The following is a 26,136-nucleotide window of genomic DNA, read 5'->3' as shown; positions in this document are numbered from 1 at the left end:
TTTCAGTATTACAACCCTCTAATGTATAAACCTCAACAAATCCATTCTAAAGATGAGTATTTTGCTTTTCATAGACACTATTAAATTTAGGGAGGCACCACAAAGTAACAAAATAGTAATAGTTTTTTTTTGTTTGTTTGTTTGTTTGTTTGTTTGTTTTTTAAACTTTTAAAGGGGTTGCGGTTTCTGTCCCTTTCCCAACAAACATGTGCCCATAATACACCACAAATGACCACAACAACTGGCAGCCTTCTTATCTGCTGAGAGAAGCCAGGAATTGAAATCTTTGAGTTTCTGTTAGGGCTGGTTGAAAATTTTCCATTAAAAAAATGTTTGGTTTTAAACAGACATCTGGGGGGTTGGCTAAACAAATGTATTCATGAAAAGTGTCTGCTTTCTGTAGAAATTTTTGATATTTTTTTTTAAAAATCCAAAGGCTTGAAATGCAAAAAAAAATTATCTGAAACATTTTGGTTTGTGATATTTCACCAAAGAAAGTTTCAATAAAAACAGGGAATTAGTTTTGGTGTACGTTTTCCAGGGGGCGAGGGGCCCTTTTTTGACCATCTCTAGTTTCTATAGAACCCATGCCCTTCAGCATATCTAAAAGCTGCACAGGTAAATTACATCTGCATTGTTGGGTCCATGGTAGGACTTCTGTTCTTCACCCTTTCCAGGTTTTAGGAAAATCTTTCGGGAGTATTTTCCTAAGTGTTTGATTTTGGTTTCTTTTAATATAAAGCCCAGTATTTATTGTGATAAGAGTTTTATCTTAAAGGAAAGTTTGCCCTAAAAGTAGCCAAAATACTCTCATCTGGCAGCTCATTCTAAATAAACCCCCTCTACCTCTCTAACTTCAGCTCTCACACCTTTGTGCTTGGTTTTGGAGCTGCATCATTCCTGTTTTCTTGGGACAACAGATGGAGATGAGCTTGCTCAGGCAATTGTGTCCTGGCCCACAGATAGCTATGAAAAGAAATCAGGATCAGGGTCTTGAATTGGCAAGAAAAGTGAGCTGAGCCCCAAACACGTGAATTGCTATAATTCAGTCTGGGGTGACAACTGCACAGATCTCTGTTACTAGATCCTCATCTTAGAAAAAAGGACTCACAGAATTGATACTGTTGCTATCTGTCATACAAGATTAGCAAACAGTCCAGATGGACCCTGAGGCTTTGCCCCACACTGGATTTCAGGCTGGGGGGGAGGGTGTGGGTGTCTTGTATGAAATACATCGTTTCTATGTTGGACAAGAAGATTAACAGTGAGAATATCCTAAATACATTTATGTGTATGTTGTCAAGAAGCCGAATCTGGGGTTTCCAAAGGTATATTGCAGGCTAATAGTTCCTCTAGGAAACTGGCAGGAGTCTTCACCTAGAGGCCTGTAAACCATTAGGAGCCCTAAATTCTTCTCCTCTTTCACTTCATACCCATGTGAATACATACAAAAATGGACTTTGTTTCTGGGTTGGGGTGTTTGCTGCATAGGAGATTATAAAGGGACAGAATTACTACCCTACCCCATTTTCCTTCCCTTTTTGCTTCTTCTGAAATCCTTCTTGGTTTGTGTTGCATTTATTAACCTGTGTAAACAGAGCGGATGCTGGCATTAAACCAGGTCTTGGCAAAAGAGGTCACATCTCTTGTCCAAAATCAGTTCATGGATGGTGCTGGTTGGTTTTTTTTGTAGTCAATCTTGCATTCACCAAAAGGAACTCAAGACAGTTATATTCTGCTAATTTGCATGTTGTAATTACAGATGAGGTGCTGATAGGGACTGGTTTTATATAACTGAGTACAAGATTTCAGCTGTGGTGAGGTCTTGTTTGGCAATTACAACTGAGATTTGGGAGAGTGCAGGTTTTTGGGTTCCAGGTCCCGTAAAACTCCTGCAGTTTCTGTTCTCCAAATTACAACAACACAACATGGCAGCGCTATTTCGTATTTATGGTCAAGAACTTTGCTGGGAGATCTGTGAAAGAGCTAAGAAAGAGCTGGCATAAAAGTGTACCTGAGTAGTGAATTGATGTACAACATTTGGTGGATGTGGACATGCATGGATGCACGCACACAATTTTAAATGGATGTCTGCCAACAAAGGAGAGGTGCCCTGGGGATGCTCCCTGGGTTTAGTCACTAACCACTTGGAAGATACGATTGTGAAAATGTCACAGATAGGTGAAAGCCCTTAGAAGAGCAGACTGGGCCTTGTTGCTGCCCACTAGGGGTGGAGCTAATGGTGGTCAGGGACAACTCCCATATGTGGCGAATTAATCTTCCAAGTTACTTCTTGATATGTCAAGATAACAACTCTATTGAATACAGTACTGACAGCTTGTAACTTGGAACATAACTAATTGGCCACTATGTCAATGTATTTACAAGTAAATCTCAGTACAACATATATAAATTGCTATGTTTTAAGTTTGATGTTTAAAGTGATTTTTGCAGTTATTTTAAGCAAAGTTCTACTAGGAAAAATGACTATGTTAAAAAGTACTGTTCTCTGTGTGTATTCAGTCATATTTGTTGCTGCTTTAGTGACAAACAGAAGTTAGCCCTGGGAGGGTGAGTCAAAAGCTATTCTTTTTTGTTCTTCAAATAGAATTGAAAGCCATGGTGTAGAAGAGCAGGTTTTTGCCTCCAGAACTTTTGCAATAGGTGTTGATGACTGACAGAAAAGAAGCCAGCCTGCAGATTAAATTTTCAGCTCTGGTAGTTGAAATAGCCATTTCTCTGAGAGAAACATGTAACCTCCAAATACTTTTCAAGTCATTTTACAGAGCAGAACCACGCTTAAACAAAAAGAAGAAATGGTTCTCTTGTTAATCAACTTCTTCATTCTGCTTTTCCACTTGTGTTAAACACAAATTTATTATTATACCTGTTCCAATTATTTCTACCTTTGTCAGATTTACGGTAGATACTTGGCTTACACAAAGCAGAATTAATTAACCCCACAGAAAATTCAAAGATACCATATGGATTTCAAAATGCATTGGCTATTATCAATTGTCATTTAACATTTAATTGTGTTGGACCACAACTAATCCACATTTACACTGATTCCTTTTTGTTAAATTTCCATTGGCCTTACAGCAAGTGCCCTCAGAGCCTTAATTTTTCCCCAGAACAATTAAAACAGAGCGTCTAATAATGAGCTTTTGGTTCCTTTGCCTTCTGTGATTCATGATTATTTTAAAAATAGTATTTTGTTCCAGGCTTGCGGTCAAGCAGTAGCGATATTTGCTGCTATACCTCAGATAAGAGTGAGTCTAAACTCCTCAGCCCAGTAAATACTGCTCAGTCATAGATGGTGGGGAGCTTAGCCTTAATCTTTCGTAAGGTTTCTGTCTAGTGCTCAGAGAACGCGTCTCTACTTTGCTAGATGGAGGGTTACTATTAGATGTGGCACCTAAAATGAGGGAGAATAATGTCTGTGAATCTATTAACGGGGCTGTAAGGAAAGGGCAAGGTGTTCCCATACTATCTGTGTTATACCAAATAGGATATATGCTGGTCAGTCAGTCAGATGGCTTGATGACTGATCACATTAGTTAATTGAAAAGAAAAAGGAAAACCTGAAACCAAAAGCCAATTTACTGAGATGTCCTGCCCATTATAAAGGTGTCCAATTTTTCCATTCTTAACTACAAGTAAAATATAACAATGCAGATTTTGCTGGTTCATTTAAATTGGAAATATAAATAGGTTAAAAGGTGAATTATTCAGAGTGTTTTTGTTTTTAATGTTGAGAGAGAAAAATGTTATATTTGGGTACTAAAACTAAGATCTTTTTAACAAAAAGTAGGTTTACAACAAAAAAACCCCACAAACTATCAGAACATTTTACTGAAGTTTCACTAATTTTTTTTTTTTTTTTTTTGCTTGGTTTTAAGCACTTTCTTTGAAGTTTCAGCAACCTCAATCATTGCAGCATTGGAATAATAAGAAATGGAACCACAAAGCAAAACTAAACTATAACCAACCAGTCTATTTTTATTGACTAAAAATATAATAAATATTAGTAACATTATTTTAATAAATAATTCCTTTTTAAACCTAAGAATGCCTTTTAAATTGAAGCACAAGAAAAAACAGATTTGATCAACTGTAACTGGATTGATTATATGCAGTGACCTTAATGAGGTCAGTTATGCTGTAAATTGATCTAAAATGTAACAATGGATATGAAATGCTCATTACAGTACATATACTTAAATACTGACTTGAGTGTCATTTTGCTCTATGACATTCATCAAAACTACACTTTAATGTGCTGGTCAAATTTAATGAACTTGAAACTATTCAGGAATACCAATTAACTTGAGGGGGGTAGCTGTTATCAGCTTTGCCAACACAGAAAACTGTTGATATTACCCTACTGGTTAGCAAGCTTTCACTGAACTTTTTAACAGCAGTATTGTATTCAATATAAAACTACACACATTGAATCAACTTTTTGGAAAAAAAATTCAGAAAAATTCAAGCAGTCCTCTAGCATAAGAAGTGACCCACAACCCTCATATTCAAGTTTTGTCTTCACCAGGTACATAGGTCCAAGAGTTTAGACTTTAGAAAGATCACAATCTTCTCAGGAAACTTCTTCCTCCCTACTACAAAAGCATTTAATTGTGCAAAACATTCTTACAAGACAGACATGATTGCATAAGCCCAGCTCCCTTTGAAATGAAAAGCTAGCCATTAAATAAAATAAAAGAGCACTGAAAATACATTCTTACCATTTTGATTGGGTTCTGTTGGCTCTGATACTTTTCTCGATGGAACAACCACCGCATCTCCTGGCACTCTGGGACTTTCCACGTACTTGGGCTTCCTGATCGGACCTGCAGCGGGAAAAAATTTAGTGCGTCTAATTTTTTCCAGATGGAAAGCACGTTTCAGAATGAACAGTGTGTACCCTTAGAGCTCTAAATAAACCTAAAGGACGACCTATTACATACACACACAAACACACACACACAGAGCTACTACAATAAAGACCAGTGAACTGCTGCACTTCCTCTCTTACAGTCCACTGTAAGAAAGAAAAACTTGAGTTACACTCACTTTTTGGAATGTAAACTCTGGTGGAAAACAAAAGCAATTTGCTTGCTGTGATGCTCCTGAAGCAGTGTCCAGTGTATGTAAAAAAAGGGTGACTTAGACATATTCGAATCCAGACAGCTGTTAGTTGGATTCCTCTATTCAGAATTTAAACTTTCCAACTCAGGATAAAGATAACTCTAATATCTCTGAAGCTAGGAGACAAGGATTACAAGCATACAACTTGCATCACTAACACTCAGAATACTTCAGTCCAGCAACTTTATATTACTGGGTATTTTATCCAATCAAATCTGCACAGTCTGATTGCAAGGGGAAGGTGAGATTGAAGGAGAAAAATATCTTCTTGTCAACCGTTTCTCATTTATAAAGACATCAGTTTTCCCAGCTCATGCTTAAAAATTAAGTCAATCTGTATCAGGTATTTTTAAGCTACCTTTTACTATCATAAAAAAAAAAAAAATTTGAATTAAATTAATACCTAAAGCATTCTCACTTAGTTTTATGTTTTCTTTCTTAAATAATTAATGAGAGTATACTTTGCTAAATGAGGTTCAACAATTACAGGAAACATTAGATGAACAACAGACCTTCTGATCAGAAAAATATCAACACAATGAGAACAATGCTGCCATCTAAGGGTTGACTAAAAGTAGAATAATAGCAATAAACCAACATAAATTAACTCCATCTATTTATCCCTTAACATTTTAAGTTCATGTGCACTTGTACAGAAAACATCATTATAAAAATATCTATTCTGAGTTTTCATTAGTTAAAATAAATTTGATCTTCTTCTGTGAAGAAAATTGTTCCAGATTAATGTATTTTACATTTATTGTAATTATAATGCTTAGCACACTAATTTTACAGTGAATGATTTAACTTCTATTTTCTATTCATTAAGAATGACAGGCAGATTAGAACTATTAAAATATATTTGTTTTGTAGCAAAAATTTAACAAGTTTGACCTACACCTGCAACAGGACAAAATTCAAAGCTAACTTTGGAACTCCATTCTCAACTCACTAGCCCAGAGGTGGGCAAACTACGGTCCGCGGGACCGTCCTGCGCGACCCTGAGCCCCCGGCCCCACCCCTGCTGTTCCCCCTCCCCCGCAGCCCCAGCTTACCGTGCTGGCAGCACGGCTGGCTCTGGCCGGTGCGGCTCAAGGGTGAACACAGGGTGCCCTGGCACAGGGCCCCCCAACAACAGGGGGCCCCAGGGCCGGGGACTCTGGCAGCTCAGCACCAGCGCACCCCCCACGGGGGGGAGGGGCTGCACTGCGGGGGTAGGGGAGCAGGCAGGCGGTGCAGGTGGCAGAAGTATGGGGAATGCAGCCAGAGGAATCAGGAGGAGCACCGGGCGTCCGCACAGCCGGCCAGAGAGAGGCGGTGCTTTGAAGGGGAAACCGCTGCTTCTCTCCGTCTGCGCGGCTGCCCCTGCTCCTCCTCTGAATCCTGAGTTCAAGGGCTGGGGAGTGGATGGGGGCGGGGGGGAGTCGTCCCAGGGGGCAGTTAGGGGCAGGGGGTCCCAGGAGGGGGTGAGCAGGGGACAAGAAGCAAGGGGGGTTGGATGGGTCAGAGGTTCTGAGGGGGGCAGCCAGGGGGAGGGAAGTGGAGGGGGCAGATAGGTGGCGGGGGGCAGGCTGTTTGGGGAGGCACAGCCTTGCCTACCCGGCCTTCCATACCATTTCGCAACCCCGATGTGGCCCTCGGGCCAAAAAGTTTGCCCACCCCTGTACTAGCCTATAGCAGCAGTATAACATGTGGTGATTATGCAAGTCACCTTTCCATTATCTACTGTATGCATTACATAGGAAATTGAAGAATTGAAATTCTTGTCCTAATAGTCCAATAGATAGCACAGGCAGGCAGACTACTGTACCTGAACACAACATGTTGCAGAATTGGAGTGAGCATCTGCTTTATATTTATATATCCTGAGAGAGAAAATAGTGTGATGCTTTAGTTAAGGTGGCAAATATATTACAGATACTTAAGGGGAAAAACTGAACAAAACACAGATTTATAAACATTATATTGGAAACCCAGGACATTCTGGGGCAGGGGAGTGGCGGGGAGTATTGGCATATAAACCTGTGCAAAGTCAAGATACTAAAAACAATCAAAATTTTCCTCCTATATTCCCACTTGAGCCATGATGGGGTGCGATACTGCTTCAGTCAGAGGAGTCCAATTTACTGGGTCTGGGGAGGACTCGGATAGAACTGGTTGCCTAAGTAGTTCCATTTTCCCTTCCTCCCTGGATATTAGCCTCCAGTTGTGTTATGGAGTTAGACAAACACAGTCTCAGGTTCTGTGCAATCCCACACTGCCATAATGGACGTTGACGAAGATTTTTGCTTTCTTGGAAGTCTGGCCAAGGTGAAACGGTTGCATAATTGTTTATTCTTATTTTTGAAATACCTACATTAGACCACAGTAACAACAAAAGCAAATAAAGAAGACTCTGCCTTGAAAACATTCCACTTTTTAAAAACATACAATCATTTATATCTATACCAATTCTTTTCTTCATATAAACTTTGCAGAATGGGAGATTATCGACCAGATTCTACCACTTTTCTCATATTAAATAGTATCTTATTCAGAGTACGGTACTACTCATTATGAGTCAGATTGGCAGAATTGGGCCTCTATGCCCACTATCTTTCAGACTAGTAGAATTTTTCCCTAGCCTTTTAGGAAATTTCAATATTGTGTTAAACACAGTTTATATACTGATTTAAGTTCATAGAATTTTAGTCTGTTTTATCTTACAATTATATAGGGTCTCATATTTTAGCCATCCTTGTAGCTAACAAAGAGCTTATAGTAAGAGAGAAACTCAGTGTTGTGATCTTGTAACATATTCCTCATTTCAGTTGCTGTGTTTAATATGCTTTTAGAACTTCTATTAAAAGCTACTTTTATGACTGATCTAGGCCAATCCAAAATACTTTCACACATTGACTGCATTTTGTGAGGCACTTTTATGGATAGATAATGAAATTAGGAATAGTCTAATAATATCACATGGTTTACAGGCACCTATTTAATTGCAATGTGCAATTTGAATTAAGAGAATGGAGAGGACTGCTCAGCCACTTCCTCTGGGAGATGTAAAAGTAACTCAAATTTCTCCAACTGTCTAACATGCTTTTTTCTGTTGAATCCCACCATGCATGGATAGCCTTCCTATTTCAGTTCACCAAGTTATCATCTTTGCTCTTCATTCAGATCTCTCTTGCATACTCTCTGCTTCTGAAATGCACACAAGCAAAGAGTCAACAATAAAAACAATAAACACCCCGAGTCACGTCCACCTATTGGTTTCCCACTAAATCCTATCTACACCATTATTATTTAGACTAAGTTTAGTGGGACACAGACTATATCATCATATATGTCTGTACAGTGCCTATCAGGGTTTCAGTCCTGATTTGGAGTACCGGATACTAATGAAATACAAATATTTAAGTTAAAAAAGTGTTGTCAGCTTTTCAATAAATTTATCAAAATACTCTCCATATGCCAAAATGAAACAAAATTTGCTTCAAAGTTACATACATCATTTATAACCCAAATTAAAGCTACAATTAAAAGAAAGAGAGAAAAAAAAAAAAAAAAAGAGTGTTTAACCAGTAGGAGAACACTTTAACCTGTCTGGTCATGCAGTAACAGACCTGAAGGTGGCAATTTTGCAACAGAAAAGCTTCAAAAACAGACTCCAACGAGAAACTGCTGAACTTCAATTGATATGCAAACTAGATACAATCAATTTAGGCTTAAATAGAGACTGGGAATGGCTGAGCCATTACAAACATTGAATCTATCTCCCCATGTAAGTATTCTCACACTTCTTATCAAACTGTCTATACTGGGCTATCTTGATTATCACTTCCAAAGTTTTTTCTCTTACTTAATTGGCCTCTCAGAGTTGGTAAGACAACTCCCACCTTTTCATGCTCTCTGTATGGGTATATATATATCTCTCTCTCCTCAATATATGTTCCGGTCTATGCATCCGAAGAACTGGGCTGTAGCCCATGAAAGCTTATGCTCAAATAAATCTGTTAGTCTCTAAGGTGCCACAAGTACTCCTGTTCTTTATGCTATAGAATGTGTTCCCTGAATCATATTCAAACTTACACCAGCTTTTGTTTTGAAAAACAAAAGTCTCAAGAGGAATAAGAGTATTTCCTGGGTGCTATTCTCCATTTTATTTAACCCAAAATTAATACAGAACAAACATACAAAATACTTGCCAAGGCTTTCATGCAGCCTAGCCAGCCAAAACTGGACACAGTACTCCAGATGAGGCCTCACCAATGCCGAACAGAGGGGAATGATCACGTCCCTCGATCTGCTGGCAATGCCACTACTTATACAGCCCAAAATGCCATTAGCCTACTTGGCAACAAGGGCACACTGTTGACTCATATCCAGCTTCTCATCCACTGTAACCCCTAGGTCCTTTTCTGCAGTACTGCTGCCTAGCCATTCGGTCCCTAGTCTGTAGCACTGCATGGGATTCTTCCGTCTTAAGTGCACTTGTCCTTGTTGAACCTCATCAGATTTCTTTTGGCCCAATCCTCTAATTTGTCTAGGTCCCTCTGTATCCTATCCCCACCCTCCAGCGTATCTACCACTCCTCCCAGTTTAGTGTCATCTGCAAACTTGCTGAGGGTGCAATCCATGCCATCCTCCAGATCATTCATGAAGATATTGAACAAAACCGGCCCCAGGACCGACCCTTGGGGCACTCCGCTTGATACCGGCTGCCAACTAGACATGGAGCCATTGATCACTACCTGTTGAGCCCAACGATCTAGCTAGATTTCTATCCACCTTATAGTCCATTCATCCAGCCCATACTTCTTTAACTTGCCGGCAAGAATACTGTGGGAGACCGTATCAAAAATTTGCTAAAAAGACAAGGAATAATACGTTCACTTCTTTCCCCTCATCCACAGAGCCAGTTATCTCACCATAGCAGGCAATTAATTTAGTCAGGCATGACTTGCCCTTGGTGACTGTTCCTGATCACTTCCCTCTCCTCTAAGTGCATCAGAATTGATTCCTTGAGGACCTGCTCCATGAATTTTCCAGGGACTGAGGGGAGGCTGACTGGCCTGTAGTTCCCCTGATCCTCCTCCTTCCCTTCTTAAAAGATGGGCACTACATTAACCTTTTTCCAGTCATCCGGAACCTCCCCCAATCGCCATGAGTTTTCAAAGATAATGGCCAATAGCCATTTGTTCCACCTGTTCTCCCTGTGCAGATCTTAGGTCACCCATAGCTTCTTTCCATCCTCCCACAATTAGCTCAGAGGAATGGAAGCAGCTGTGCCTGTGTTGCCCTTGCTGCTGGGTTTCTGTTTTCCTCTACCTTTGGGAATTTGTTCATTAAATGGAGGCAGGCATTTCTGGCCCCAGAGGATTCACCTTTGAATCTCTAAAGGGACCACATACCCACTGCATGTATAAACGTCACTATACTTATGTAAACTAGGGAGAATCTATCCGCAGGGTACAATATATTGTATAATTTTGTACATTATAAAGCACTACACATAAGGGAGTCAAATACTTTGGACCCAATGTTCAATCTTCCCCATTTATTATTTTACTTTGGTAGCATACAGACATCCCAATTGGATATCAGAATTCCATTCCACTGTTATTTTACATACGTAAGATATTTTATTTTTGACCAACAGATCATCTTCATGTATTCTGCACATCAAAAGAACAGTTTGGATAAATTTTAACAGTAGAACTTTTGACAAAAGTGAATAATATTCATATTACAGCTCACGCAGATTTTACATAAAACACAACAGAATTAACTAAGGATGATTTAAAAATGAAATGGTCCATAATCCTTCTGTATTCTAAATTCATGTTACATTGAACAATATATTCTTACATTGTTTGACTCTTAGTTATTGCACTTTTTTTCTTTAAACACACACAAGAAGTACAGAAAGGTTTCCGGCTAGTGCTTTGTTATGCTGGAACTAAAGTATCATCAGTAATGTGTCAAATGAACAACAGATTTTACACAGGAGGTTTACTTGACAGGCAAAAAAAGATGTCTGTATGCATAATTGGGTCTGATTCTCCTCTTCCACAGTTTTACAGCTGTAGCTCCAGTAGTTATTTCTGATTTACACCCATGTAAGGAAAAGGAGAATCAGTCCCAAAATATAGAACTTGCTAGTTGAAAAGACATCATATTGATGTCTTTGCTGCTACTTGTCTGCTTTGGTCTATATCTGCCTGGAGGCTGTTTAAGTAGGCAAATGTCAGGCTGTGAATGCTTGTACACTCTAAGGCAGTGGTTCTCAACCTTTCCATACTACTGCATCCCTTTCAGGAGTCTGATTTGTCTTACATATCCCAAAGTTTCACCTCACTTAAAAACTACTAGCTTACAAAAATCAGACATAAAAATACAAGAGAGTCACAGCACACTATTACTGAAAAATTGCTTGCTTTCTCATTTTTACCATGTAATTATAAAATAAATCAACTGGAATATAAATATTGCAATTACATTTCAGTGTATAGTATACAGAGCAGGATAAACAAGTCATTGTATGAAATTTAAGTTTGTACTGACTTCACCAGTGCTTTTTAGGTAGCCTGTTAAAAAACTAGGCAACTATCTAGATGAGTTGATGTACCCACTGGAAAACCTCTGAGTACTCCAAGGGGTACATGTACCCTGGGTTGAGAACCACTGCTCTAAGGCAGTGATACTCAGACTGAAGCTTGGGAGCGGCAAAAGGCTCTTTAATGCGCCTCCTGCAGCTCTTCGCCCCACATGATATAAAAACACTGATTTAATTATCAACCAATCAGGGTGCTTTTACTATGTTATTAACTAATTGTAGAATACGTGGCCAGTCTTTTTACTCTGAGAATATTTTTAGATTAGATTAGATAGAATAGTAAATTAAACAATGAATTCACGCTACTGTGGCTCTTTTGTGTAATGTCGACTGCTAATTTGGCTCCTGATCGCTGAAGATTGAGTATCACTGCTTTAAGGCATGTTATTCACTTTTAGGATTACAGATTTCATTTTCATGTAAACACCCAAATAAGTGTGTCCCTGAAGTCTGTTTTACTGCTGTTTTACTCTTTAACTAACGAGGCCTCATCTTGCTGAAACAACCAATAAAGCATGCTTTGGGAATGATGAGGAAATAAGGTTTTGCTTATTATATATTCTCCAGGCTATGCAAAAGGAAGGGTACAGGTTAGTTTTCATTTATGGAAACTACAATAATATTCAGAGGATGCTTGATTTTCAACATTACCTGAAGCATTCTAGTGCTATTTAGAATAGTTTTTAATGGTCTGAAGATGCAGCAAGAACCAGAATTTTAACAGGTTTTAATCTTTTATACTTCTTTCATAGAAATTTAAGATGCTGAAAAACTTTGAATATTTTAGTTTCAACTGATGCAAGTTAGTTCCTCTGGAATGCTGGTTGAAGCATGAAGGGACATATGAATCTTTAGCGCATCTGGCATGTAAATATCTTGCGATGGTGGCTACAACAGTGCCAGGCAAATGCCTGTTTTCACTTTTAGGTGACATTGTAAACAAGAAGCAGGCAGCATTATCTTCTGCAAAGGTAAGCAAACTTGTTTGTCTCCGTGATTGGCTGAACAAGTAGGAAGTGGACTTGTAGGCTCTAAAGTTTTACATTGTTTTGTTTTTGCGTGCAGTTATGTAACAAAAAAAAAAATCTACATTTATAAGTTGCACTTTCATGATAAAGAGATTGCACTACAGTACTTGTATGAGGTGAACTGAAAAATACTACACCGCTACCTCGATATAACGTGACCCGATATAACACGAATTCGGATATAACATGGTAAAGCAGTGCTCCGGGAGGGCGGGACTGCGCATTCCGGTGGATAAAGTTCAATATAACGCAGTTTCACCTATAACACGGTAAGATTTTTTGGCTCCCGAGGATAGCGTTATATCGAGGTAGAGGTGTATTTCTTTTGTTTTTTACAGTGCAAATATTGCTAATAAAATAAATATACGTGAGCACTGTACACTTTGTATTCTGTGTTGTAATTAAAATCAATATATTTGAAAATGTAGAAAACATCCAAAAATATTTAAACAAATATTATTCTATTATTGCTTAACATCGCGATTAATCACAATTAATTTTTTTAATGTAGAACTGATGAAATTGTTTTTAATTGTTCACTGTATTAATGTAACTTTATAGGTAAAGTTTATGAATGAAACAACATTCATTCATAAAACCGGTTACCCCAATAACTGGCTAATTGACAATTAAGATGCTTGTTAAGAGCCACAGCTGTTCAGCCAGTTGCCCTTGTAAGTTTCACTGTCAATCCAATTCTTGCTTAAATCACTGAGACTTGCACTGTTTCAGTATTGTAGCTTCTGTTCATTGTTTGCCATTCATTACACTTGTCTACTTCTGTTCACTGTTTGCCATATTGTAATTCAAACTCCATTTTACAATGCTTACTCCATTTTGTAAAAGCTTGCTGCAACCTTCTTTTTGCAAAACCCTGCTGTAATCTTATTAGTTTAGTTTAGATGTGTGAATGAGGTATGTATGGATGATGGAATCAACCTCCAGCACCAGCCTGTCCTGATGAAATACAGTTCAAACACGAATGACTGAAGATGCAGACAACAGCCCTAACAAAGTAAGAAGAGTCCACCCTAAAAAGAAAATAACAAAGGTACAATAGAAGGAAGATCAAAGCCAGGAGCGAGGCTGAAAGTCCGGTCTGCAATTGACGGGTGATCAATCACACCGAATTCAGAGACAGCGTGACACAGCAAGACCTATAGACTCTTGATTCAAACTAAAACCTACAAAAAGGATGGGTGAGATGGAAGACTTTGGAGGGTAACATTCTGCTGCCAACATGGGAGGGCAGACCCAGCCCTTCCTTGTGCCCGGCTTTCCTGGCCAGTTAGCCGCCACAAGCCACGATCCCAAGCTGCGAACTCAAGCTATGTTCAGAACATCTAACAGAGGGGTGTGTGTGTGTGTGTGGGGGGGGGTATTAGTTATTGGTCATAAATCAAATTGTGTTATCATAATAAATGTGGCATCTTTGCCTTGCCCCCTGAAACGATCCTGTGTAGTTTTGTCTGCACATCTTTCATTGTGATTATTCGAGCTATTAATTTTTTTAATTGCTTGACAGCCCTAATCTGAAGCATAACTGCTCCAAAGTTTGGTGTTCAAAGTCACTTGTTATAAATTAATCTGACTTTATATGAAAAAGTTTGAACAATTGGTAAACAAGAAAGACCCCATAAAATGAGCATAATTGTAAACTTTTAAACTGTATAGATCAGCCTCATCATATGACATGCATCCTGGGGTATTATGGAAATTAATTGCACTTCCTGTACCAACTGATATTTAAAAAAAAAAATCAATTAATCAAAAGCAACTAGTGAGTTACCAAAGATTTGGCCAAAAAAGGAGTACTTCACTATTATATATCAGAGGGGTAGCAGTGTTAGTCTGAATCTGTAAAAAGCAACAGAGGGTCCTGGGGCACCTTTAAGACTAACAGAAGTATTGGGAGCATAAGCTTTCGTGGGTAAGAACCTCACTTCTTCAAATGCAAGTAATGGAAATCTCCAGAGGCAGGTATAAATCAGTATGGCGATAACGAGGTTAGTTCAATCAGGGAGGGTGAGGTGCTCTGCTAGCAGTTGAGGTGTGAACACCAAGGGAGGAGAAACTGCTTCTGTAGTTGGATAGCCATTCACAGTCTTTGTTCAATCCTGATCTGATGGTGTCAAATTTGCAAATGAACTGGAGCTCAGCAGTTTCTCTTTGGAGTCTGGTCCTGAAGTTTTTTTGCTGTAAGATGTCTACCTTTACATCTGCTATTGTGTGGCCAGGGAGGTTGAAGTGTTCTCCTACAGGTTTTTGTATATGGTACAAAAGATGGTAAAGGTAGCCATCTTACAGCAAAAAAACTTCAGGAAGGAGAACACTTCAACCTCCCTGGCCACACAATAGCAGATGTAAAGGTAGCCAATACCCAATACTTCTGTTAGTCTTAAAGGTGCCACAGGACCCTCTGTTGCTTTTCACCATTATAGAGTCAGCATTTGGCAACACTTACCATGCAGCAGCATCTAAGATTACCAGTTTTTCTCTATACTTTGAACAGGAGATAGCTGTAGTACCTATGTGATAATTCTTCATAACAGTTGACAAATGTTAACCTTTTTAATGGCTTGTACTGTAAATTTACAATCCATTTTCAAAAGAGGAATGAAGGATGCTTCTGTCAAAATTTCTTCCATAAGTCTAACTTCTATCCTCAGTAACTAATGGAATATTAAGAAAGAGCATTAACTCTTGGGCTTAGGTTTTCAAAGCTGCCTGAGGGATATGGATGTCCAATTCCCATTAAAATTAATTATTTTTAATTGAAAATGTCAGTCCTAGAGGATAATAGAACCAAGAGCAATAAGCAGCGTAAGTTTATTTTCGGGGAGTGGCATTGTAGAAGTTCCCTGCAGTCAAGGTTAAATACTGATATAGCATGCCTTGTGTGGTGTGGAGGTGAGACCATGGCCACATTCTTGTCCCTTTGGCTTATCTAGCGCCACTGCTAACAATACTTACCAAATACACCTTGCACTCTGAGTTCATCCAACAGGATTCTGGCTGTGCATTGTGCAGATGCACAAAAAGTGCAAACTGCCCGTAACTACTCCACCCACCTGTACAGGTGCAGCCAAAATACAGCCAAAATGACTGAGAAGAATAGGAACCCTATGAGTGGAGAGGATATATGGGGTTTACCCAGGAGTAATGACATGAAATCAAGATAAGGAAAATGTAAGCTGTGGAATAACTCCCATGGGACATGATGGAAACCTCATTACTTTGAATTTTTCTAGGGTTTCGTCCAGACTAGATTTAAAACTGTTACCTTGCATTGGCAGGAACTGCAATACTTCTACCTTTTAAGATATGACTATGAATGGTTTTTTATCTGTTGGTTTCTCACTAGAATATCTACTGGAACGATGACTTTCCTTAACACTAGACCCTTCTTCAACGATTTAAAATCAGTTAAGCCAGTCAACAGGCTAAATGAAATCACGTCATTACCACTCTCTTGCTCTGTCTCTTGCCAGTATAAACATTTTCTGATCTGTTTTCACATCCTGCCCTGTAAGAAACTATTACGGACATACATGTTATTTTTCTTCCCCTATTTTCTAAATGATCAATATTGATAGATAGACAAACAGGCTGTCTGTCTTCCATATCAGACTGGTTTTCCTTTTCTCCCATGGACATAAAGTTTACAATATCTAGAGTTTCAGGGTGGGGGGAAAACCTTGGGGAGGGAGAGGAGAAGAGAGTAAGCAGACAGGGGGACTTGCTCCTTAAAAATTCTCAAGATATTTCCCAGAAGAAAGGGGAAAACTGATTTTTAACTCTACCTACACTGTACCACTATTTTAGATTAATTAACTCTTTTTTTTTTTTAGTTTCAATGACGAGTTTTCATTCACAATTTTTACTGTTCCTCTCCCCCTCCCCGGCCACTGAGAGGAATATTTAAAGTGAAATAAGCACACTGGTCAGTTTCACTTTTTAGTTCTCAGGTCCGATTAAAATGCTGCAATGTATAACTTAGGGATACTGCCAGGAAATGTTTAAATTTTTAAAAAACTTTTGTTTTTAAAGAAAGGAAAACATTTCTGCTATTGAGTTATATTTAAAAAAATCCTATAGCCCCTCAGTCCTTGAAAGTGTCCCTTTAAATTTAAACTAGGCCATAATGTCTTGTGATCTGAATAAAAAACAAATGAACAAAAAAACACCTCCACCCAGGCAGCATGCTTAGATTCTGCCATTGCCTTGCTGACACACCTTATCCTCTCTCTGCGCCAGTTCCCCTATTTGTGAAATAGGGATAATTATTCACCTACCCTTAGAGGGCTTAATTCATGCTCGTAATGTGCTGTGAAATGCTTGAATGAAAGTTGATGAGTATTTGTATTGAAAGGTGATTAAACGCCACACAATACTGATAATTTCAGTAGTTTCTTTCAGAGTAAAAATCTGTTTTCGTTTAGCTTAGATTGTATTTCAAGTTTTCCAGTCTCTTGATTCCTTTTACTGTGGTGGGAGATGCTACTCTGATGACAAATGAGCCTATCAGAACAAGAGTTTGCAGGAGTGGTGCATGCGCTGTCTACTTCTCTGCCCACCCTTAGGCAAAGAGGCACACAATTTAGGAATGCTTGTAAGTCCCCAACTACTCCTTGGTTCTTGGGGGGCACCTATATTTTTAATGCATATCTGAAAAGCCAAACGTAATCATTGCTCTTAGATATGGCCTTTGCCACAGTTATTTATGCCTTTGTGACCTTCTGCTTTGGTTACTGTAATGTAATCAATGGGGCTGCCATTGAAGACCACTCAATCTGCATTTTATGCAGAATGATCCTGCTCACCTGCATGGCAGCATCAGCATCAGGGACCATATTACACTAATTCCCTGAAGACTTCTTTTTGATTTCCAGGTGTAATTCAAGGTTTTGAAACTGCTCTTAAAGAAACACAAACCCTTTACCATTTGGGTACTGGCCCAGTGAGAGACCATCTTTCTGTCTATGATGCAACAATTGAGATCAGATGGGACGTCTAGATTTCAGTGATTAGGGCCTGCAAACTGGATGCTCTGGAAGGAGCGTTTCATTCCACAACTGCAGACAGTGTCCTGCAGACTTTCACGATATGGCCTCTTCTTTCAGACTTCCACTCGGGGTGGAGATTGTTGAATATATTTACATCCTAATCTGCGGTCCAGGAGTTTATGGATTGGAAAATTAATTTAGTAACTAAAAATAAATCTGTTTGTGCCCAAGGAGTATGTGAGTAAATTTTATAAATAAAATAAATAAATAAAATGTTTAGTTATAAATTACCACCAGAGGGTGCTATTTCAACACTTTAAAAATTGTGATATGGAAGCAACTCAAAATGCATTCTTCAGAAACATAACCGCTTCCTTTCGGAAGACAGTAATTCAACTCTCAACTGCAAATAGCACTATAATTAGATAGAGCAAAGCAGAAAAACAATGAGCAAACATTCTAATCAGAACCAGATTAATAAGCAAGAGCCTGTCAAGTGACAATTCAGAATTGAAATATCAGAGTATATTTTAACATCTTGATCTCACTTTTCAGCTGCAGAGCAGTTGGGACTCGTTGAAATAACTTTTTTCTTTAGCCAATTTAAACTGACTAGCAGTGCTTACAGCCCCGAACAGATACAATGAATTACTACAGGGAAGAGCGGCAAATGGTAATAAACTTTAGTATATTACTCTAGAAAGGGACACATTAGCAGTTTAATTGTGGCTCAAAGATAAACCATTCAAAAGTGAATCGTAAATGTAAAATGAAAATTCTGTTTACTCAAGTACCGTGTTGAATATTGAAACCAATCATGATAAGAAAAGTATTGGGCACTGAGATCTAACAAACATTCTGCAAATTCCTCACTGGCCAGCTCCACTTAGCTGTGATATTCCAGAATGCATCATTTAATGCTGCGTACATGACAATTATAAGAGTTTTCAGAGCTTCTTACTTTGAAAGCCTGAGATACATAAAATACTGACTCTCCAACCTTGTCATGAGCTCCATTTTCCAACCCACCAGAGTTTCCCAGGTTACGCTGACACTAAAAGATACCCGGTGGGGCAACTCAGCAGCCCAAAATCAGCAAGACTTCTTTGGATTTAATAACAGAGATAGTCTGGTGATCTGTACAGATCTTGTGCTCTCTTACAATGCCAAAGATCTTGAGTTCAAATCCCAGGGAAGGCCTGGAGGCAGGAGTGAAAACGAATGTCTAGGATTAAGGTGTATTCTCCATCACTCAAAATCTTTAAATCAAGACTGGGTATCTTTCTAAAAGATGCAGTATCTAAAAGAAAAGTTATGGGCTTAATGCAGGAATTACTGGGGGAGGTTCTATGGACTGTGTCATGAATGAGATCAGACTAGAAGACCATCACCAGTCCTTTCCAGTCTTTAAGAAAAATTAATATAATCTATGAATAGTCCCAACATCCTGCAAACACACCACAGCCCCTTGTAATCAGAAGGGACTGCTCCCATGTGTAAAGTTAAGCATGTGAGGAAATACATACAGGACTGGGGCCTAAAACAGATAGCTCACCTCTGACGTGTGTGGAACGGTCCTCTTAGTCTTCTTCGTTACAACTTTCAGCACCTACTGCTCAAACAAAATTTTCATTTTACACTTGTAACGGGGTGACAGGAGGAGATTTGCTCCTCCTGAAAGGTGAACTGCATTTGTTTAATGTCTTTAAAGACATTAATTGGCTTTTCCCTAGTTCAAGCTTGGAGCACTATCATCACTGCAGCACGAGGAACTGGCCAAAGAAAAGTCCAAGATATCAATGATGGCCCATCTACCGTTCTGATCCGCTCTATAGTGAAGTCCGATAACCTCGCCAGTAATCTACTCATCCAATCAAAATGCACTTGAGTTCCTATTTCCCTTCCCAATTATTATTCAATACATAATTCCATATCATCCCTTTGAAGATTATATTACTTTGTGTACCTGCACATAATTTAATGTTTATGTCGTTAATGTTAAATTTTCTTTACAAAATAGATTCACCTCACCATCTTTTATCATTTCACTTCCTCACACAGGCTCCTCCCTGCCCTTGCTCCCACCGTTCTTTTGCCAACCTCCTCTCTCAAGTACTGCATTAAGGAAGCTCCTGATTCAAAATGAACCAGGAACTTCAGTTCCACCAGCAATTCTTGGCTCTTTTCCGACTTAAGCTATGGGTTCCTCTGTCCCCTCCTCTTATGACTGCTATCTGGGGTTTAACTGGGAGGGAGGAAGGAAAAAAGGGGTGATGTTCACCAGGCTCTGCTCACTAACTAAGGTCAAACCATGTGATTAACCACAATGAGATGCCAATCGCAATATTTTTTTACAGATATTCAAAATATGATTCTGCAAGCTTTCTGAGCCACACTGGCTCCTCTTTGACAGGTCTTGGATATGCTCAGGGACTCTATGAAGCTCCATAGGCTTGGCTTTCTTGACTGAAGGACCAAAAAAAAAAAAGTGGAGCTATCTCCATACACCCACTTGTGACACCAAAACGAGACCTCAGACACAGCAAATAGCGGAGATCTGTAATCAAGCCTTTCCTTTCTTACACGAGGAATAAAATAGTTAACGCTGTTAGTATTTAAGTTATCATGTCTGGGAATCTGAGTTAACATCGCATTAAGATGAATGAGGACATAATCATACATTTCAGAGCTGTGTGCCTTGACCAATAAACATCTCTGCATCAAGTACACACTGTTCATATTTCAGGTTTCTTTGCAACCATAACAGCCACTTTTTCAAAAATAAAAACAGATTCTGAAGAAAAATACAGTAGTTTCAGAGAGATACTGGTATGCCATAAAGCCCATGTACTGGCTCAATCTTAGCCCTGGCTACAGTATTCCCCAGAGGATGCTGCTACACTTGGTCCTCCTATAGAAGCAGCTGAAAGGTAGGAGTCCAGGCTTTTTATTGAGACCATACTCATTTCATAGACAGGAGAATACCACATAGGTCAGTGAGTCTGGATATTTAAAGCAGCAGATGTAAGAGAGAAGTACAGCAGCCAACCCTACATGATCCACAAGTGCTCAGTGGACCACTGATGGTTTGTAGACTACAGCTTAAGAAACACTGACTTAGTATTCTCCATACAGTGGAAGACTTCCCCATTGTGGAGGAAACATGCTGGTCCCCTAACAATGCACTTTCTAAACTATGGAAATTAGTTTTTCATATCCAAGTTCCTGCCCAAGTCTAGTGAATGAACATTATTCCCACCTGCTGACTATTTCGTGCCTTAGGTGAAATGACTTTGATCTCAATCCAGTTCCCAGCATGTCATCTCATCACAAAAGGACATAATTGGTACTAATGCAGTTTCAAACCTCCAAATTAGGGATGAGGTACAGTATTAAGAAACTTACCCTGCCATGTCCTGTACTCTGCCTTTTGCGGGGTGAGGAAGAGAAGAGGTCTTTACCCCCATGGTTCTCAATGCAGAATCTTTCACAAGCTCTAAGTTCATACCCACAAATATTAAAATAAAAACAACTAAAACCTCTGTTATAGCTACTGTACTAGTGACCTTAGTGTAACCCCAAAGTACACACAAATCAAATCTAATACCAAGATTAGAAAAGCACACCGAAGACAGGCATACTGTTTCACTAATAGATGTCAGTGTATATTCTCCTCTTGATGTCTGCTTAACACTAATAGGATTTCCACATGCCCATCAAAAAGGATAATATAGTCTTCCACAGTGAAGAAGAAAAAAAAAGAAAAGAAAAAAAGGAACATCATGTACTTAGCTGCTTGATACACTATATGTTTTATAACAGTGTCTGATATTAAATAAACACGCACAGAGAGAGAGAGAGAGAGAGTGTGTGTGTGTCAGGCTTGTTTCTGTATATACAAGCCTTAGAAGTGAACTTGTTAAAAAAAACATATTTCCTTTGCCTCACCCCAAGAAGCCTGTGTATACTGGGGCTCAAACAGTGCTAAGGAACCAGGTTATTTTTCAGTGTGTGTGTTTTTAAACAGCCCCTGCATACACCCGAACACTCTTTCAACATGGTTTAACCTGATTAGTAGACCTACATCTCATTTAGTTGGAGCTGCAATCTAAATACTTGCTGGCAAATTCAGCTTTAAAGGCCAGTACTTTCTGTATAGGTTTTTATTCCGCCTTCGTCACAATGGTATTCAAGTACCTTCCAGTAGTACATTAAACAACATGCTAAGGTGAAAAACTCCCAGGGTCTCTGCCAATCTGACCGAGGAGAAAATTCCTTCCTCGCCGCAAATATGGCGATCATTAGACCCTGAGCATGTGGCAAGACTCATTAGGTAGATACCTGGAAAAGTATTCTCTGTAGTAACTCAGAGCCCTCTACATCTAGTGTCCTGCCTCCAACTGTTGGAGATTTTTGCTACTGGTAGTCACTGATGGGCCACATGCCATCCCCTCTATAAACTTATCAAGCTCAGTCTTCAAGTCAGTTAGGTTTTTTGCCCCCACTGCTCCCCTTGGAACGCTGTTCTGAACTTTACTTCTCTTCTGGTTAGAAAGCTTTACCTAATTTCAAGCCTAAACTTGTTGATGGTCAGTTTATATCCATTTGTTCTTGTGTCCACATTGGCGCTTAACTTAAATAACTTCTTTCCCTCCCTTGTATTTTTCTCTCTGACGTATTTACAGAGAGCAATCATCTCTCTCCTCAGCTGTACCTGGCCACCTAGCATAGCTGTCCCAGTCAGAATGGGCCTGATGTGACCCACATTACTGTCCTGCCTTTCTTCCCTTCCCCCCCCCCAATTTAAACTTAATTTATTCCTGTTTAATTAGATAACACTCAGTCAAACTATAACAACTGAAGGCCCAGTTTTCCCACACAATTTAGGACTATCATGGGAGAGAAAGAAGAGAGTAGGAAAGAAATGGTCTCTCCATCTCCACTCAAAATGCTGAGGTTTTGAACACAAGATGCTCAACAGATGCTTGAACAGATAGATATCTGAGTCCAGCATTGTGTGCACCATCAAGAAAGCCTGGAGTCACCATTATATTAACAGGTATTGGGAAACATCCAAAAAAGCCAAGACAGAAAGGAGAGGGCAGGGAAAGGGAAAGAGATGAGAGATTGGGAAGGAAGGAGACAGCTGCTGCCAAACTATTTTACACTGAACTTTTCTTTGTTTCAGACATCTCAAACTGGAGTCTTGTTCTGTGACTGAATTTTAATTTAAATAATTCAAATGACACAAGGATGTATCATTACCTTATAGAAAACATTCTAGGTCAGATTGGGTCTCCACAAATTATTTTAAAACTATTTATCTATGCTAGTACTTTTATGCACAAAAATGTCTGTAGTGTACTTAACCAGCAAACTAAATGTTATTTTATCAGTAAATTCAGCAATGGGACTGGAAAAAGACTGTAATAAAGTACACAAATATATGCTAAAATAAAGTGTGCAAATTTACTTTAAATAAAAGGGGACAAAAACACTCATTTTCTTGAACATAAGTGCCAACCACATTTTCCTACACAGGAAGGGAAAGTTACCAATATTGTTGAAAGTTTTAAATTGTGATTTATAACAGTGTGATGGCAGGAGCACATAAAAAATAAGACAAGTCTGTTTTACATCCTGGACAACTCAAATTTACATTTTTATCCTGTGGGTTTCATATTATTAATGTATACAGACATGGTACAAGGTAAGAAGAAAGTGAGTCCATAAAATGCTGGCTACAATACAGCGGTTCAATTCCTAAATCAGACTGTTTCAAGACTCAGATAATATGTTATTTAGCCAGTGGAACACTTAATGGAGTTTCAATTTAAGAAATCCACATATAAGCCCTAGCTAGTTTAGAAAAGCAGTCCTAAGACATATGACCAATTATAGCAGTACAGGGCCACATCTTACATTTGATAACAAAATTACAGACACAAAATAAACAAACCATTTGGCAGTTGTGACATACCTGTCTCCCAGTAAAGTGGGATAGGTATCACTTTATTTCCTTAAAATTTGCTTCCGCCATCTCCCCCAACATTTGATTATACACCTCTACCCCGATATAATGCGACCCGATATAACACGAATTCGGATATAACATGGTAAAGCAGTGCTCCAGGGGGGCGGGGCTGTGCACTCCAGTGGATCAAAGCAAGTTCGATAGAACGCAGTTTCACCTATAACACAGTAAGATTTTTTGGCTCCCGAGGACGGCATTGTATTGAGGTAGAGGTGTATTCAACTATGGTTTGTTGTTGTTTTTTAAAAAACAAAACAAAACAAAAACCTTCTTCTGTGAGCTCCTCACTTCTATCTCCCTTTTCTGTCAACCACATTCTGAGATGGGAATATCACCATGCTACATACACTGCTGATACAAAATAACACTGAAAATGGCTGTGAAAGCCATACTGCTGGAATCCTCTTCATCTCTTATTGCCCCATCCCAGATGACAGATATTTACACACACAAAAAATCTTCCTCCTTTGCCAGTTCAAATTCTCCAACATTCAAAAGGAACGGTATACCAGGTCTCCAATACCCACAGGATAATGTATATGTCTGGTATATTCCTATGGAACAATGCAGCCGTATCCACTAATGAAAAATATTTTAACAGCTGCTAGCTTTTAAATGACAGGCAGTATTCCTAACAACTTCAAAATCACTCTACTGTGAAACACTGAAACCAAAGAACAAGACAAGAGGATTTCTTGAGATTTCTATATGTTTTGAATGAGTTAACACCCGTGTGTGAAAGTCACAGGGTAAACAAAACAATAAGTAGCAGGGTGGATTTGATTTAAATCAAATTGATTAAAATCACTAGACAGGAAGACTCAATTTAATCATGGATTTCTACATAAAAGTGCATTCTTGTTGGCCGTTATAACCTTAATACATATTCTTCACAACTCAGAGATAGATGTAGGTTTCATTTTCAGAAGGTACACACTATACATTTTTAAGTGATTTATTTTGAAAACTTTTCAGATTAGCTTTACAGCTATATCAGAAAATGAATGATTGTTTTGGTAAATGAAATAACCAAAGGTAATTGAAGCAGATATTTATGAAGTCATTGGGAGGTGAACTATCTGCAATTTAATAGGTTATTCATTAATATTTGGAGGATTTTCTTGACATGCTGTATTAGGAGAAGAACATCACCAGACAGATATTTAAATTGTTTTATTTAACTAAAACAACAACAACAACAACGTTACATATTCTGGATTTTTTTCAACAGCAAACATATAACATTTTAACAAGACAAGCATATGAATTTTTGAATTTACTTAAACATTCAAGTTTTTTAAAATCAGGTTAGTTTTTGTTAAAATTGTTTTCAATTAAAATAGGTAAATGAAATAGTTTAAAAAAAAATTAAATCGACTGTCAGTCAGGTCAACATGAGAAACTTAAAATATTGGCTTCTGCATCTAACTCAGTCGTCTTCACCTTCATTTTCCTGTTTGTTCATCATCTGGAAAAGAAGTTTTCCTGCTTTTTCAGGTCCCAAACTACTTCTCAATTTGAAATGAATTAGTCCAAAAGAAGAAATATTCTTTCTATGCCAGCAGAAGAAGCTACTGCTGTTAAAAATGAGATTATCACTTCAACAGTCTCTGAATCCAAGTGCTTAAGTGACTTCCTCCAGTTCACTGGTGTGACTTTCTTTAAAACATCATCAGCAAACGTATTTCTTGAATGGTTCTTATTCCCAAACGGGGTTTCTTTTACAGCCTGCTGCCATTATAGGTTTTCCCTTCTAGTGAGAGAATGGTGAGGTACATCTCAAATCAATGAAGGCTACACTCGGAAAGACCTCAAGACTTCTGGAATATGCTGCTCAAACAGTTTCACTTTTGTTTCTACTGCCTGTCCCTCCCTTCTCACATTTATCTCCAGACTTCTTCTCCATGTCCGGAGCTATTCTGCCCCCAACAATCTTCTATTCATTGAACTTTTTGAAACTTTGCACTTTTAGAGAAAGGTAAGGGACTGACTCTGTGTACACAAATTTGCAGAGGGACAATCAGGTTGAGGTCTGTTATTTCTCACCTCTATATATTATTTATTTAAAAACATTTTTGCTGTTAACAAGCATGTTATCTCTGGAGACACAAATCCACAGTTTGAGAACTGCAAAACTAAGGGAACATCTACACTGGAAAAGTTACAGCGCCAGCAGTTACAGTGCTGCTCAGAGAGTGCAGAAGACAAACTGCTGTTTGGTGTTCACACTGACAGTTGCCTGTGCAATAGCGTGATCACACTTGCAGCGCTATTTGGAGCGGTGTACCCTGGGCAGCTATCCCACATAGCACCTCT

General features: G+C 38.8%; 1 protein-coding gene across 10 annotated transcripts in view; it reads right to left on the bottom strand.

Annotated features, from left to right (window-relative positions):
• TANC1 (tetratricopeptide repeat, ankyrin repeat and coiled-coil containing 1) overlaps positions 1 to 26,136 on the bottom strand; it is a 203,312-nt gene that overhangs the window by 98,023 nt on the left and 79,153 nt on the right. For all 10 annotated transcript variants that reach the window (XM_034786416.1, XM_034786413.1, XM_034786415.1 and 7 more), the window contains one exon: positions 4,746 to 4,850. In XM_034786416.1, coding sequence (XP_034642307.1) covers positions 4,746 to 4,850 — 105 coding nt within the window. The remainder of the gene's footprint in view (positions 1 to 4,745; positions 4,851 to 26,136) is intronic.

Source organism: Trachemys scripta, chromosome 11 (genome assembly GCF_013100865.1).
Source record: "Trachemys scripta elegans isolate TJP31775 chromosome 11, CAS_Tse_1.0, whole genome shotgun sequence".
NCBI lineage: Eukaryota > Metazoa > Chordata > Testudines > Emydidae > Trachemys > Trachemys scripta.
Note: the sequence above shows the minus strand (reverse complement) of the source record. Positions and strands in the feature narration are given on the sequence as shown.